We start from the raw sequence: 12328 nt of genomic DNA on the forward strand, positions 1-12328 counted from the left end.
TATGTCACTGCGTTCCCCTCAGTCCCAGCACCACTGCCGGCCCCATGGGCTGCTCTGCTGCCCCACGGCAGCTGCCCTTTGATCTCTTCAAGACCCAAAAAGCCTCGCATCCAACTTTTATGGTTTCCAAACAAGAGCGCAGGGGTCATTTATTGCACTGAAAGAAGTGGAAGGGGGGTGGTAAGGAGAAAAGCCTCCTGGTCCATCAGCTCCTATTTCCTGTTAAAAATTAACTGCTGCCATAAAATCCCCAACACACGGTGGAGCACAGCTCAGCACCAGCCCCTGCGTTGCTGTGCCACTGCCACCATCCTGTCTCCTGCTTGGGGATGGCATTGCCATCACCCACCAGCACCCGCTGCCTCCTGCCCCTCTCACTGGGCCTGTTCCAGGCTGCCCTGCTGTTGTTCTTCGCCCTCTTCATCACCTATGACGAGCACTCAGCTGCAGCCACAAACTCAGAGGACGCCGAGCATGCACCCAAGCAACTCCACAGCACCTTTCCCTTCTTCCAGGACATCCAGGTGATGCTGGTGGTGGGGCTGGGGCTGTTGCTGGCTTTCCTGCCCCGCTACGGGCTCAGCGCATTGACCCACAACTTTCTCCTGCTCAATGTCTCAGCGCAGTGGGCACTGGTGCTGCAGGGTCTGCTGCACCGCCTGCACCACAGCAAAGCACTTCTGGGGCTCCACAGCATGCTCAGCGCTGAGTTTGCTGCCGTCACTGTGCTCATCTCAGCAGGAGCCGTGCTGGGCAGGACGAGTCCCTGCCAGCTGCTGGCCATGGCCCTCTGCGAGGTGCCCATCTACCTGGCCAGTGAGTGGCTCATCGTCACCCGGCTGGGTGTCCTTGATGTGGGTGGCACCATCACCATCCACATCTTCGCCTGCTACTTTGGCCTCGGCGTGTCCAAAGTGCTGTTTGGGAATGCAAAGCCAACGGTGCATCCTAAAGAGACCCCAACGCCGCGCTCCGACCTCCTGGCCCTGCTGGGAGCGCTCATCCTCTGGGTGTTCTGGCCCAGCTTCGTGGCTGTGCTGTGCCAACCAGAGGATGCCCAGCACCGTGCCATCCTGCACACTCTGCTGGCATTGAGTGCCAGTGCCATCACCACTGTGCTGATCTCCATCCTGCTGGAGAGTGACGGCAAGCTGAACGCGGGTCACCTGCAGAACGGCAGCCTGGCGGGCGGTGTGGCCATCGGTGCAGTGGCCGACATGCATATCACTCCAGCAGCAGCCTTGGCACTGGGCAGTCTCTCCTCACTGCTGTGCATCCTCGGCTTCCAGTTCCTCACCCCGCTCCTGGCAAAGAGACTGGCACTTCAGGACCGCTGTGGGATCCACAACCTGCATGGCTTGCCCGGCATCCTCGGCGCAGTGGCCAGTGTTGTGGCTGCTTTGGTGGCCCCTGGGGATGGCAGCGAGGCAGCAAGGCACAGGCAGGCACAGTGGCAAGCAGCTGGGCTGATGGTGGCTCTCGGTGGCTCGCTGCTCGCCGGGATGCTGGTGGGTGCTGCACTGCGCCTGCCCTGCCTGGCCCCACCGCCTGAACCACTGTGCTTTGAGGATGCACTGTACTTTAAGCTCCAGGAGCGGGCAGAGAGCCCCCCAGCTCTGGGCAGCAGCACTGAGGTGGACCGCCTGGCCATGAAGGAGTGCGTGTAGACACCAAATGTGGGACGTTCAATGGCATTTCCAGCAGGGGCTCATGCAGAATGCACAGCTCCGGCTGCTGAGAATCACAGCACCCTTCTGCCCACACCCACCTCAAGGCTGCAAACCTCTGCCCCCATGCAGCAACAGGAGTTGAGCACACACCCCTACGGATCCACAGTCCCACGGATCAGGCTTTATGTCTCTGGATGTCTCTTCTCTACCTGCCAACACAGGACGGCCAATATCCCTGTGCTTCCCTGGGCTTCTCCTCCGCATCTCTGTTGGAGAGCTGCAGGGCTGGAAGCAGCACGGGGGATGAGATAGCCACAAGCGAGAGATTTTTAGAGGGATTTCATAAGTTACAGTGTCTTGGATAACCCAAACTCGACCAGGACTCTCTGGATAAATTGCACAGGGAGCTGCCTCCCTTTTTGGCCAGCAATGTCCAGACTGGTGCTCAGACAGAGCCAGGTTGCAGGAAGGACCCCTCAACCCATGGAACTCTCTCCACACCCCAACAGCAGGGTTGGGAGCATGGGGGCCTCTGCAGGAAGACCGGTGGCCCCATCACACGCAGCCCAGCCCCACTGCCACCCCACTGAGGACAAAGGCTGCAGTCCCTTGACGGCAGGCGGCACAGGGCCTCATCCTGCCTGGGAAGGGTTGTGATTCACAATCCTCTCTCCATCTCCGTGAGTCACGCACTCCTGCTCCATCACTGCCACAGAGACTACGTTGAAGGCTCCCAAAGGGGATAAAGGCAGTGAAAAGCCTCCCCCAGTGCCTGCTGCATGGATGGGAGCTCTGGGCATACAGGGACCCCACTGCGAGCCCCGCAGCTTGGGGCTGCATCCCCACTGCCTCGCGTGGCCCCAGGCAGAGCCAACACCAAGAGCGAAGCTGGGGAATTCGCCCTCCAATAATCACAACCAGGCTCGGCAGCCCGGGCGGGTTTGGTTAATTGTTAGAATAAAATATTGTTCAGTTCTGACAAAGGAATCCTGCCCTGCAGCCCGGCGCGGCAGAACAATGGGCCCCGGCGGAGGGTGCCACGGGCTGAGCAGTGGGGACGGGGCCTGAGCACAGCCACCGTGCCCCAACAGCACCAGTGCGGCCTCATGGAGGTGTGCGTGGTGTGGACACGGAGCAGAGCCTGCTCCCTTCTTGCCATCCAGCCCGCATCACACAGCAAGAGCTGCTGAAGCCTGCGCTGTGATGCCATCAGGGTCTGGAATTGCTGCTGCTCTGACTGAACCCAGCACCCCACTCTGCTGGCATCCCGCTGCATGGCTGCAGCTCCAGCAGGGACATGGAGGAGGGTGCATGGGGCTGGCGGCTCCAGAGAGTGCTGCTACTGCCTTGGGAAACTGCCATATCACACGCACACACACGAACAGACATCACACACGTGCGTGCACACATTCACACCCATGTGCACACATACATATCCACATGCAGCCCCGAAGCTACAGCCCCTTTGCTCATCGCATACAGCAGGACGGTGGTGCACAGCACAGGCCCCTCTCTGCTCCCTTTTGGAGTTCGCATGCTTTACCCACTCAGCCTCCTTGCAAACACTCCCCTCAGCTCTGAGCTGTTTCCCAGCACCCCCGGGCCCATCCCAGCAGGGCTGCACCTCCTGCAGAGAACCCAGCACCGCAGGCACTGCTCCACCAGCACAGCCAGGCTGCATCCAGCACCCATGGGGCCACGCAGCGTGCTGGGAAGAGGGCATTGCGGGCACCCAGAGCCGTGCCCACAGCTTGGTGGCACGTCCCAGCACGGGCCCAATCTGGTCGGCAGATGCCTTCCAAAGCAGCAACAGCCTGGGAAGCTATGGGGGGGCAGCCCTTCCCCACTGCGGGACCCTGGGGTTTGCGTTCACGGTTCCCAGCACGGTGCTCCTTTGGGGGCTGACACCCCCAGCTCAGTGCCCACCCACAGTGTCCATACGGGATCATGGGAGCTGCTGCCCCGTAGCCAGGGGTGCCAGCACCCACCTGGGTCGTGGCATGGCTCTGTACGGCCCCACTCCCTGCTGTCCCCATCCCCTGGGATCCGCTGTCCCGCAGCCGGAGCCGGGCAGAGCCGCTGCTGGGCGTGCCGCCCCGAGCCCAGCTCTCCTCCACCGCCGCCTCTCTCCAAAGGATGAAGCAGTAAAATATTAACCAGAGCCCCTAGCGTTTATCACACCGTAAATCTGGGCTTTCAACAGCTTTACGATGCTGCAGGGAGATGGGAAGAGAACAAAACGCTCTTCTTCTTTGTCAGACACAGGCTGCGTGTGCCAGTGCCCCCAGCGCTCACTCCGTGCCCATATGGGGCTGACAGCCCCATCTCCGGCCCCATAGCCCCCGCCCCACGAGCACCGCAGCTGAGCAACAGGGCAGGACATACGGTCCTTGATTGCTGGGGATCGGGGCCGCTGCGTTCCCAGGATGGGGATGGCACTGCTCCATCCCAGCAGCACTTTGTTGGAACGTAGCATTGCAAAAGGGTGAAACGTGCCCCCGCTATCAGCTCCGCATTGATGTACCAGCTGGGTGCGCTGCCAGCTCCCAGGGCTGCAGCACGCTGAGCCTGGCACAGAGCAGCCGTCCCCACAGCCCCACACGCTGACCCCACTCCCTGGGGCGCTGATTGCAAAACAAGAGGCGAAGGGAGGAAGCGGTGATTGCGCTGTTTGCAAAGCGCTGGGACGCAGCTGGGAAGCCGATCACCACCAGGGCATGCACACACCTGCGGGACAGCGTGGCACGTGGCTGCGCACATACAGCCGGCTCCTTGCACGCATCCCAACGCGGCACAGCCCAGCGCAACTCATCCCCGTGCGGCATCTCCTCCTGCACGATGCATGTCACGTTCTTACCCTTCACACGGCCGCCCTTGAGCGAGGCGGAGGCTGGCGTGGTGCCGACAGGATGCCAAGAGCCTGGCACCGCGCAGGGACCGGGGGGAGGGCAGGGAGGGCTGCAGGGAGGCAGCGGCTGCTGGAGCCACATCAGAGCAGCCCCCCCAGAGCAGCCGGGAGCGTGCGGTGCTGCCCTCGAAGGAAATGCGCTCACTCCCATGTGCTGCACACTTGGGCTCGCCTCGCTGCTATTTTTATGTGACTTTTCAGGCCCGTTTCCTTTTTCCGGCTGTTTTGCTGTGATTCCACCGGCGCTTCGACCTCGTTTTTCCCCTCCCTCTCTTCAGCCTCTTCCTTCACTCTTTCCTGCCTTTCCATGCACTCATTCCTGCCGCCGCACCGGGCTCCCCGTGCCCCCGAAGGCAGAGATTGCTGCAAAACCACCGGCGCTGCAAACGCTTTCTGCAGGCGGTGCCGCTCCGGTGTCACTTCCCTCCATCACCCCGAGGAAAACGAAGCAGCACCGCACGCACCCATCCCACCCCACCCCGCTTCCTCCTCCAGCAGCAGGGGTCGTGCACCCCGAAGGGCGATCCCGAAGGTTGGACCCCCCATCTTGCATCCACCCTCCTCCCCCCCAACACACGCACAAAGCGGTGGCGGCTCACAGCCCGCTGCTGCCACCTCGCGTCCCGCACCGCCGTCCTCGCAGGCAGAGCGCCGGGCGGGGGGGGGAGAGAAGGGTTGGGGAAGCTGAATCAGCGAGCACAGCTCCGCCACAGTGAGGCCGAGGAGCCCCCACCCCACACAAAGCTCGGGGCTGCAGAGCCAGGAGAGGATTTATTTCTGGTCTCGCACACCCCAACCAAGGAAGGGGGCACAGCCTTTAGGGCTGCACTTACCTCTAAGGGTCCCTCCCAGCCGTGCTCATACTGACCCTCCATTCCCCAGCTGTTTATCCCACTGCCCTCCCCCAGGTTCCCTCACACAGCCAGGGGCCCAGAGCAGCTCTCCCAGTCCCGGAGCCACACTCACTAGGGATGCACATCCTTCTACCCACGGATACACAGCACTCCGGTGCCAGCAGAACTCAGCCCAATGGGTCACATTGTCCTCTTTCTGCTCAGGAAAGCAGCTGGTGTCCCCACAGGGCAGCAGGGGAAGGGGATGCAGGGCGAGGAGCAGCACAGAAATCACTGCATCTCAGTTTTCTGCACTTCACCCCTTCTTCTTCCCCAGGTTTCGGGTTGTGCCCCACATGTGGTCCCTGGGTACCATATGGGCCAGGAGGATGAACTCAACCTGGGCACCTGCTTGTATCTGCTGAGCCAGCTGTGGGATTTGATTCACCTCAGGGTTCGATGCAGGATGCCAGCAGCCATGAACCCAGATGCAGGATGAGGTGTTGGGGTGTCCCCTATGAGTCCCGAGGGGCTGCGTGCAGCACGTTGAGCTTCTCCCAGCACGTGGCCAGCCTCTGTGCCTTCCTTGAGATCTCCTTCAGCTGCTGCCTCCTGCGGTGCGGCTGCAGTGGGGGGCGTGGGGGGCTCTGCTGGGGGTGAGAGAATCAGGCATGGGGACAGCAGCCACCAACATGTCACCCGGTGCCAGGGGAGGATGCTGGCCCCACACACACAGGGGCTGTGGGTGCCTGAAGCACACACAGACACAGCAAGGATGAGGCCTCCGGAGAGCTAAGGGGCACAGCAGAGCAAACCATCCCTGCAGCACCCTCCCAATGGCACGTCCTCATGCAGGGCAACAGGTGGCTTCCCTGCACCATGCTGACGTGCACCCAGCATTAACCCAAGCTGATTGCAGCAGGGATGTGACCCCAGCGCTTTGCCAGGCAGAGCTGGGAGCACCCTGGGGCTTCCCCGCTGGTTAACGAGTTCTTTGTGGTAGGGGATTCTCCCCTGCTGGGGTTTCCCCAGCAGATCCCTGGGGACACCCAGATTGATGTTTTGGATCCAAATCACAGGTTTTGCCCACAAGCACAAAACCGGAGCTCCCACCTACCCACCCACCAAGATCATTTGCTGGGTGCAGCCTTCAGCCCAGGGCTGGGCAGGTGGAAGCCCTCAGGGTTGTGCCCCCAGCATAAAACCCAGAGCAGCTCTTCACCCTTAGGGATGCTGCAGAGATTCCTCAAACACGAGGTGGCAAACTGGGAGCCGTGGGGTGATGGGGAAGGGGTGATGCTCTCACCTTGCCAATACGCCGGCAGTTCTCCCTGAGCACAAACTCAGTGTCCCGGACCACCTTCCATACTGCTGCCTCCTCAGGGCCCCGCAGGGCACCGCCTGCCACGTCCCGCAGCGACATGCTGATGTTGTAGATGGACTGCAGGATCCTCTGGTCCTGGGAGGGAGAAGGGAGAGCAGGCAGGAATGGGGCTCGATGGCTCAGCCCACGATGTGCCCCAGCCCTGAAGCTCACCTTGTCAGAGCGGCACACCGGCCCGGCCCGACTGCTCCTCTCTGCCGACCCGCTCAGGTTTTTCTGCAGCAATAAAGCAAGGAGTGCATCAGGCACCACGAAGCACTGCTGCCTTCCACGTGGGGCAGGAGTCCTGCATTGAAGCACAGCACTCTCCCCACCTACCTGCAGCGTGCACAACCCCGCGTTGTTACACTTTACACTTAAGGTCCCTTCCAACCCAAACGGTTCTACGATCCCCCCCCCCTCGCCCCGCTCACCAGGTTCTGGATCTCGTGGAAGATGACAGCTCTGTACTGCCGCAGGATCCTGGCGATGCTGCACCTCCAGCCCCTGCCCAGCACGGTGGCCAGCAGCAGCAGCAGCACAGCACAGGAGAGGGCCCTGGGGAGAAGCTGTGCAGGGAAGGACTCAGCGTCAGCCACGGGAAAGCTCGGGGACACCAAGCAGACTTATTCCCTCTTTCACAGACACAGCATGCAGGAGGGAGAGCAACAACATGCTCCTTGCAAAGCCATTGCCTCCTGCAGCAATCGCTCTGCTCTCAGCCCTCTTCTTGACCCCACTGCAGTGCACACAGCACAGAGATGTGGGAGCTCTGTGCATCCATAGGGCCTGCCTGCACGCTCTCCACCCCAGCACAGTCCCCCCCCTCCCAGCACCCCAAAGCCAACAGGAACTGAAAGGGACCTTAAGGCAGAGTGGGGCTGCAGCTTCCCCACCAACAAACCTCCGCAGCTCAAAGCAAACAGTTCCAGGCTGCTCGGAAAGATGCTCCCCACCATTTCACAAAGCCCAGAGCAGCCTCACCGCTCAACAGCCTTCCCAGCAGAGCGGGGAAACCCAGCTGCTGACAACTAAGCTCACTGGGAACCGTGCACCCGGACACTCTGAGGGATGAGCTCAGGTTCTTTGAAGGAAAGTTGAAGGAAAGCCAGCACAGCCTCGGATGACCGGGACCAGGGATATTTGAGCAGCAGGGTGAGGATGGGAAGCGCCGTGCACCCTCAGCATCTGCCATGAAAGAATGTTGGCGGCCCTGCTCCCCTGTGCAGCAACAGCAGCACTGCTATGGGGTGGCACAGTGCTCAGGGCCCATGCTGGCAGCGGGCATTGCTGCCTGCTCCTGTCTGCAGTGAAAACCCCCACAGGCCCCAGCTTTTCCCCAGTCAGGTCTGGGCAGGCAGAGAGCGGCTCAGCACCCTTCGGAACACAGCCCCTGCACTGCAGCCAAAGCGCACACGGTAGGGAGGTTTTCCATCTGCAGCTCAGGGCTTGGGCTTCCCCTCTGCTTTCTGGATCTCTGCACCAGGTGATACTCAATGAATAAGCTCTCCAGGTTTCCACTCCTGAAACCTTCATCTGCTTCATTCTCCCCTCTGGACATAGTGCTGCTCCTGATTCCAAAGGCCAAAAGAGCCCATCCTACCCCAACGCTCTCAAAGCTCAGCAGGAGCAAGGGGAGCACAGTGCGATGCAACATGCAAACCCAGCACGGTGCAAGGCTGAAACCCACAGACAGCAATGCACAGAACCCAGGGTGTAACTCTCCAAAGGAGAACACTGCTTCCATGAGGTCGGCCTGTCCAAAGTCCAAAGCTGCTCTCAGGAAGCATCTGCAGCCAGGAAGACAAGGCCACGTAATTTTGCTCAAACCATTAAGCCAGCAATGACTTCCCTGAAGTGCCTTATTAAACAACTGGGACCAAATTCCAGGAGAAAGCACAGCATTTACAGCATTTACAGTATTTCCAGGCAGCCCAGCCTGGCACAGGGGGGTTCCAAGAGCTCATCAAGCATCAGGACAGGAACTGAGAGACCTCTATGGGTGATTCCCACTGCCCACACAGCACAAAGCACGCTGCTTCCCTCCCTTCTGCACGGGAAAACACATCTGACTGCTGCTCTGTGCTTATCCCTCCTCCCTTCGGTGCCAGGAGGGCCAGCACTGCCCGCACATCGGGCTGCTCTCAGCCTCGCTCCCTTCCGGCAGGAGGAAAACGCAGGGAGTATGGCTGCAGGACAGAGCTAATCTCTTCCCCAGCTCTAATCCTCCAACAAATACACAGAGATAAGGGAAATCACCATCAGTGATACAGCAGCACTCGCGCTACCATCGGCTGCACAAAGGCACAGCACTCCCTTCCAGCCCCCAGGGTCCCCGTCCCATCCTCTCCCAAGGGGCCCCTCGCAAGGACCAGCCCCACGTCCAGCCCCACCAGGTCCAAGCCGCAGCCCAGCCCCGGCCGGACCGGCCCTCCCCGCCAGCTCCACGCCCTCCCGGCCAGTCCAGCCCCGAGCTCCATCCTGAGCAGACCCTTACAGCAGGACCTTACAGCCCCATCCTGAGCAGACCCTTACAGCAGGACCTTACAGCCCCATCCTGAGCAGACCATTACAGCAGGACCTTACAGCCCCATCCTGAGCAGACCATTACAGCAGGACCTTACAGCCCCATCCCGAGCAGACCATTACAGCAGGACCTTACAGCCCCATCCTGAGCAGACCCTTACAGCAGCACCTTGCAGCCCCATCCCAACCAGTCCAAGCCCCCTCCCTAACCCAGCACAACCCCATCCCTAAGCCCCCTCCAATCGCACCGATCCCTAGACCCAGCTGCTCCAAGCCCTATCCCAACCGTACCCCAACGATCCTCAAACCTCATCCCAATGGCTTGGAATCCCATCCCATCCCCTTCTGCCCCAAATCCCAGCAGCAGCGAGGCTCCAACCCATCGCCCCTCGAAGCGCTGCACTCACCATGGAGCCCCGCAGGCGTTGGGGGCCCCCAGGTTGGCCCCACGTCGCGTCCCGCTCCGCCAGGGCTGGCGGTTTGAACTTGGCTCCACGCACGGGGCTGCGGTGGGAGGGGACGGGCCCGGCCCCGTGCAGCGGGGGGAGCGTCGCGGCCACAGCACCGCCGGCCCAGCCCCGGGCTCCCCGCTGCACCCAACCCGCAGCACGCAGACCCCAGCGTGGCACAACGGTGGGAAGCCAGGGAAGGAAAGGAGACGGCCCCGAGCTGAAGGCAGAGCCGCGGGCTGCTCGCACCAAGAGATCACGGCTGTGAGGTCAGGGTACGGGAGGCTGCTCTGCCCCAAAAGGCCCCTAGAAGGTGAGTGGGGAAGGGCGGTGTGGTTTCACCGCATGGATGCTGGACGCCTCCCGGGTGCTGTGACAACACCAAAGCCTGGGGACGCACAGCGCCATGAGTGTTGGTTGCTTTAATCATTCCAAGTCACAACCAGAAACACTACGAGGCTTGGTTAGCACTTCTAGCTGCAAAGGGCAGAGTGCCTCCTGAGAGCCCAGGAGATGGCTGCAACACCCACAGGCACCATGATGCTGTTACAGTGAGCAAAACGCCTTGCTGCTTCCCCACTCTTGCACTCTGAGCAGGCAACGTCAATGCCAGCACGTGAATCCAGGCTCAGAAAACTCTGCCCTGACTCCAGGTTTCAATTGCTTTCATGCAGGAGGCGATGAAAGTCACCGACACACAACGCTGCACTGGGGTGAGATAAAGCAAAGAGCTGAACAGTCTGACTTCTCAGCTTGGCACGTGGGAGCAGGAGCCATCCGACCAGGAAAACGTTCCACCGTGCACAGTGGGAATACACAAGAACATACCATTGCAGACAGGACCCATATAACTTGTTTATTGAGCTCTATATATAGTTAAATTTCATAGGTGCCATGATCTGCTTAAAAAGACAAAGACATCTAGGCACATTAAAGGGCTCTGAGATGGATGATCCCATTTATCTGTGAAACAAAAGTGAACGTAAAGGCCTTGGGCACCTGAGATGCAGTGGGCAGGCTGGGCGAGGGGAGCGCGGCGTCCAGGAGGAGAATGCAGCCCAGCCCTGGCATTTCCTCATCTCCAGGGCACTCGCAGCCAAACCCTTGGAGATGATGCTGACACCTGAGCAAGAAGCAGGGGAAGCCACTGATCCTGCCCTGAAGCACACGGCTGGGGGGAGATGCTCCAAACAGCTCAGGAGTTTCTCCAGCACAAAGAGCCACGCCACTATGGTTCCAACCACCCCAACCCTGCAGCCACCATGGCTGTTCAGAGCCCTGTCTGTCCCAGCCTCCTTCCTTTCCCACACACCCATCCTCTCTCCTTCCCACAATCCGTGTCCCCATCCTGCTCCTCAGCCTCCTCCTGCTTCACCTTCCCATAAACCCACAGACATCATCAGGGCACCCTAAGCAAATCTCTCAGCACGTCCACAACCCCAGCAGCTGCATTCCCAGAGCAGAGAGAGCCTGGTAAGCTGCAAGCTCCCACTGTCACACCCACTCTTCCCAGTCAGAGCACAAGGCAAGAACCATTCAAGGAGAACATAAGGAAACAAAGCACAAGCTGTATTTTATACATATTTTTCCAGCTAAAACCTTTGATAAGGTTTTCTCTTTCCTCCAGCTAAATACATTGTATGACACACATACACAGACCCAAATACTTTTCATGTATCTAAGTTCAATGAATGATCACAAGAAAGTTAGGTTCATTAGGTCAAAATAATACAGATTCCAAGCATAGAAAATTAAAGACAGCTTACAAAGGGTCCCAAGAACACCAAAGCTCTCCTTCCAAAGCATTCACTTCCTGAAGGTGGTCATCCAAAACACGCACAGTAAAAAGCAGCTGGCACTGTAAAAGTGCAACTTGTCCCAAAGGCTTGAATGAAATCTTATTCCTTTAAAGGGATTTCAAGGATTGCTGGATTTTGCCTCATTACTTTAAAATATGACTGTGCTTAATGAAATCGGGCATCTAGAAGAATAAGGTTATACTATGTACATTTTAGAAAAAGAAGGCTCTAAAACACTGTGGAATTTCACAAAATGCTCCATCTAGTCAGGTTTGAGGAATACTGAGCTGTGCTGCGGTTTGCCAGCAGAGATCAACTAGAAATAAGGATCACCCCAGCCGTGCCCCTCTGCTGCCCAGCTTCACCCCAGCAGAACCCCCCCACCTCCTCCAAGGGGGTTCAGACACAACAGAACAGTTGGGCCACTCACTACCAGCAGTGCAGAGGAGGGGACAAAGGCAGGCACTTCATGCTGCAGAGGAATCCAGGGCCACTGCTGAAGGTCAGAAACCACACAAGCAGTAATGAAGGCTTGTGTTTAGAGAGGGGATTCAGGTATCAGAACAAAAGTGCCAATGCAGCCTTACAGAACTGCTCAGCTCCCCTACATTTACACCAGCAGCAACACACAGAGGAGATTTAGATACACTTGTGCTAATTACTGCATTGTGTGAGCCTAGAGCACTATTGCTGGAACAAGGAGGAGGAATCAGCATTTCTCTTGGAGGAAAGACCTTTCACATTGCCATCTATCTCCTGTCCTCTGAGCTCTGTGCCACT

The 12328-nt window shown here is 59.1% G+C and overlaps 1 protein-coding gene and 1 pseudogene across 2 annotated transcripts; one reads left to right on the plus strand and one right to left on the minus strand.

The window, feature by feature from the left end:
* The first annotated feature begins 329 nt into the window (after window positions 1-329).
* Window positions 330-1667, plus strand: LOC306952505 (ammonium transporter Rh type A pseudogene; annotated as a pseudogene). The gene has a single exon. The product of its transcript is annotated as an ammonium transporter Rh type A pseudogene (transcript).
* A 4259-nt stretch (window positions 1668-5926) lies between these two features.
* On the minus strand, window positions 5927-9254 carry LOC306952507 (uncharacterized protein C20orf204; the record flags this gene model as incomplete). The annotated part of the gene is made up of 5 exons (XM_079543218.1): window positions 5927-6058; window positions 6718-6870; window positions 6949-7011; window positions 7209-7343; window positions 9063-9254. The coding sequence occupies 5 exons, from the start codon at window positions 9252-9254 to the stop codon at window positions 5927-5929; spliced, it is 675 nt and encodes a 224-aa protein (XP_079399344.1).
* Between the last annotated feature and the right edge of the window lie 3074 nt (window positions 9255-12328).

Source organism: Tetrao urogallus, assembly GCF_951394365.1.
Source record: "Tetrao urogallus genome assembly, chromosome: 16".
NCBI lineage: Eukaryota > Metazoa > Chordata > Aves > Galliformes > Phasianidae > Tetrao > Tetrao urogallus.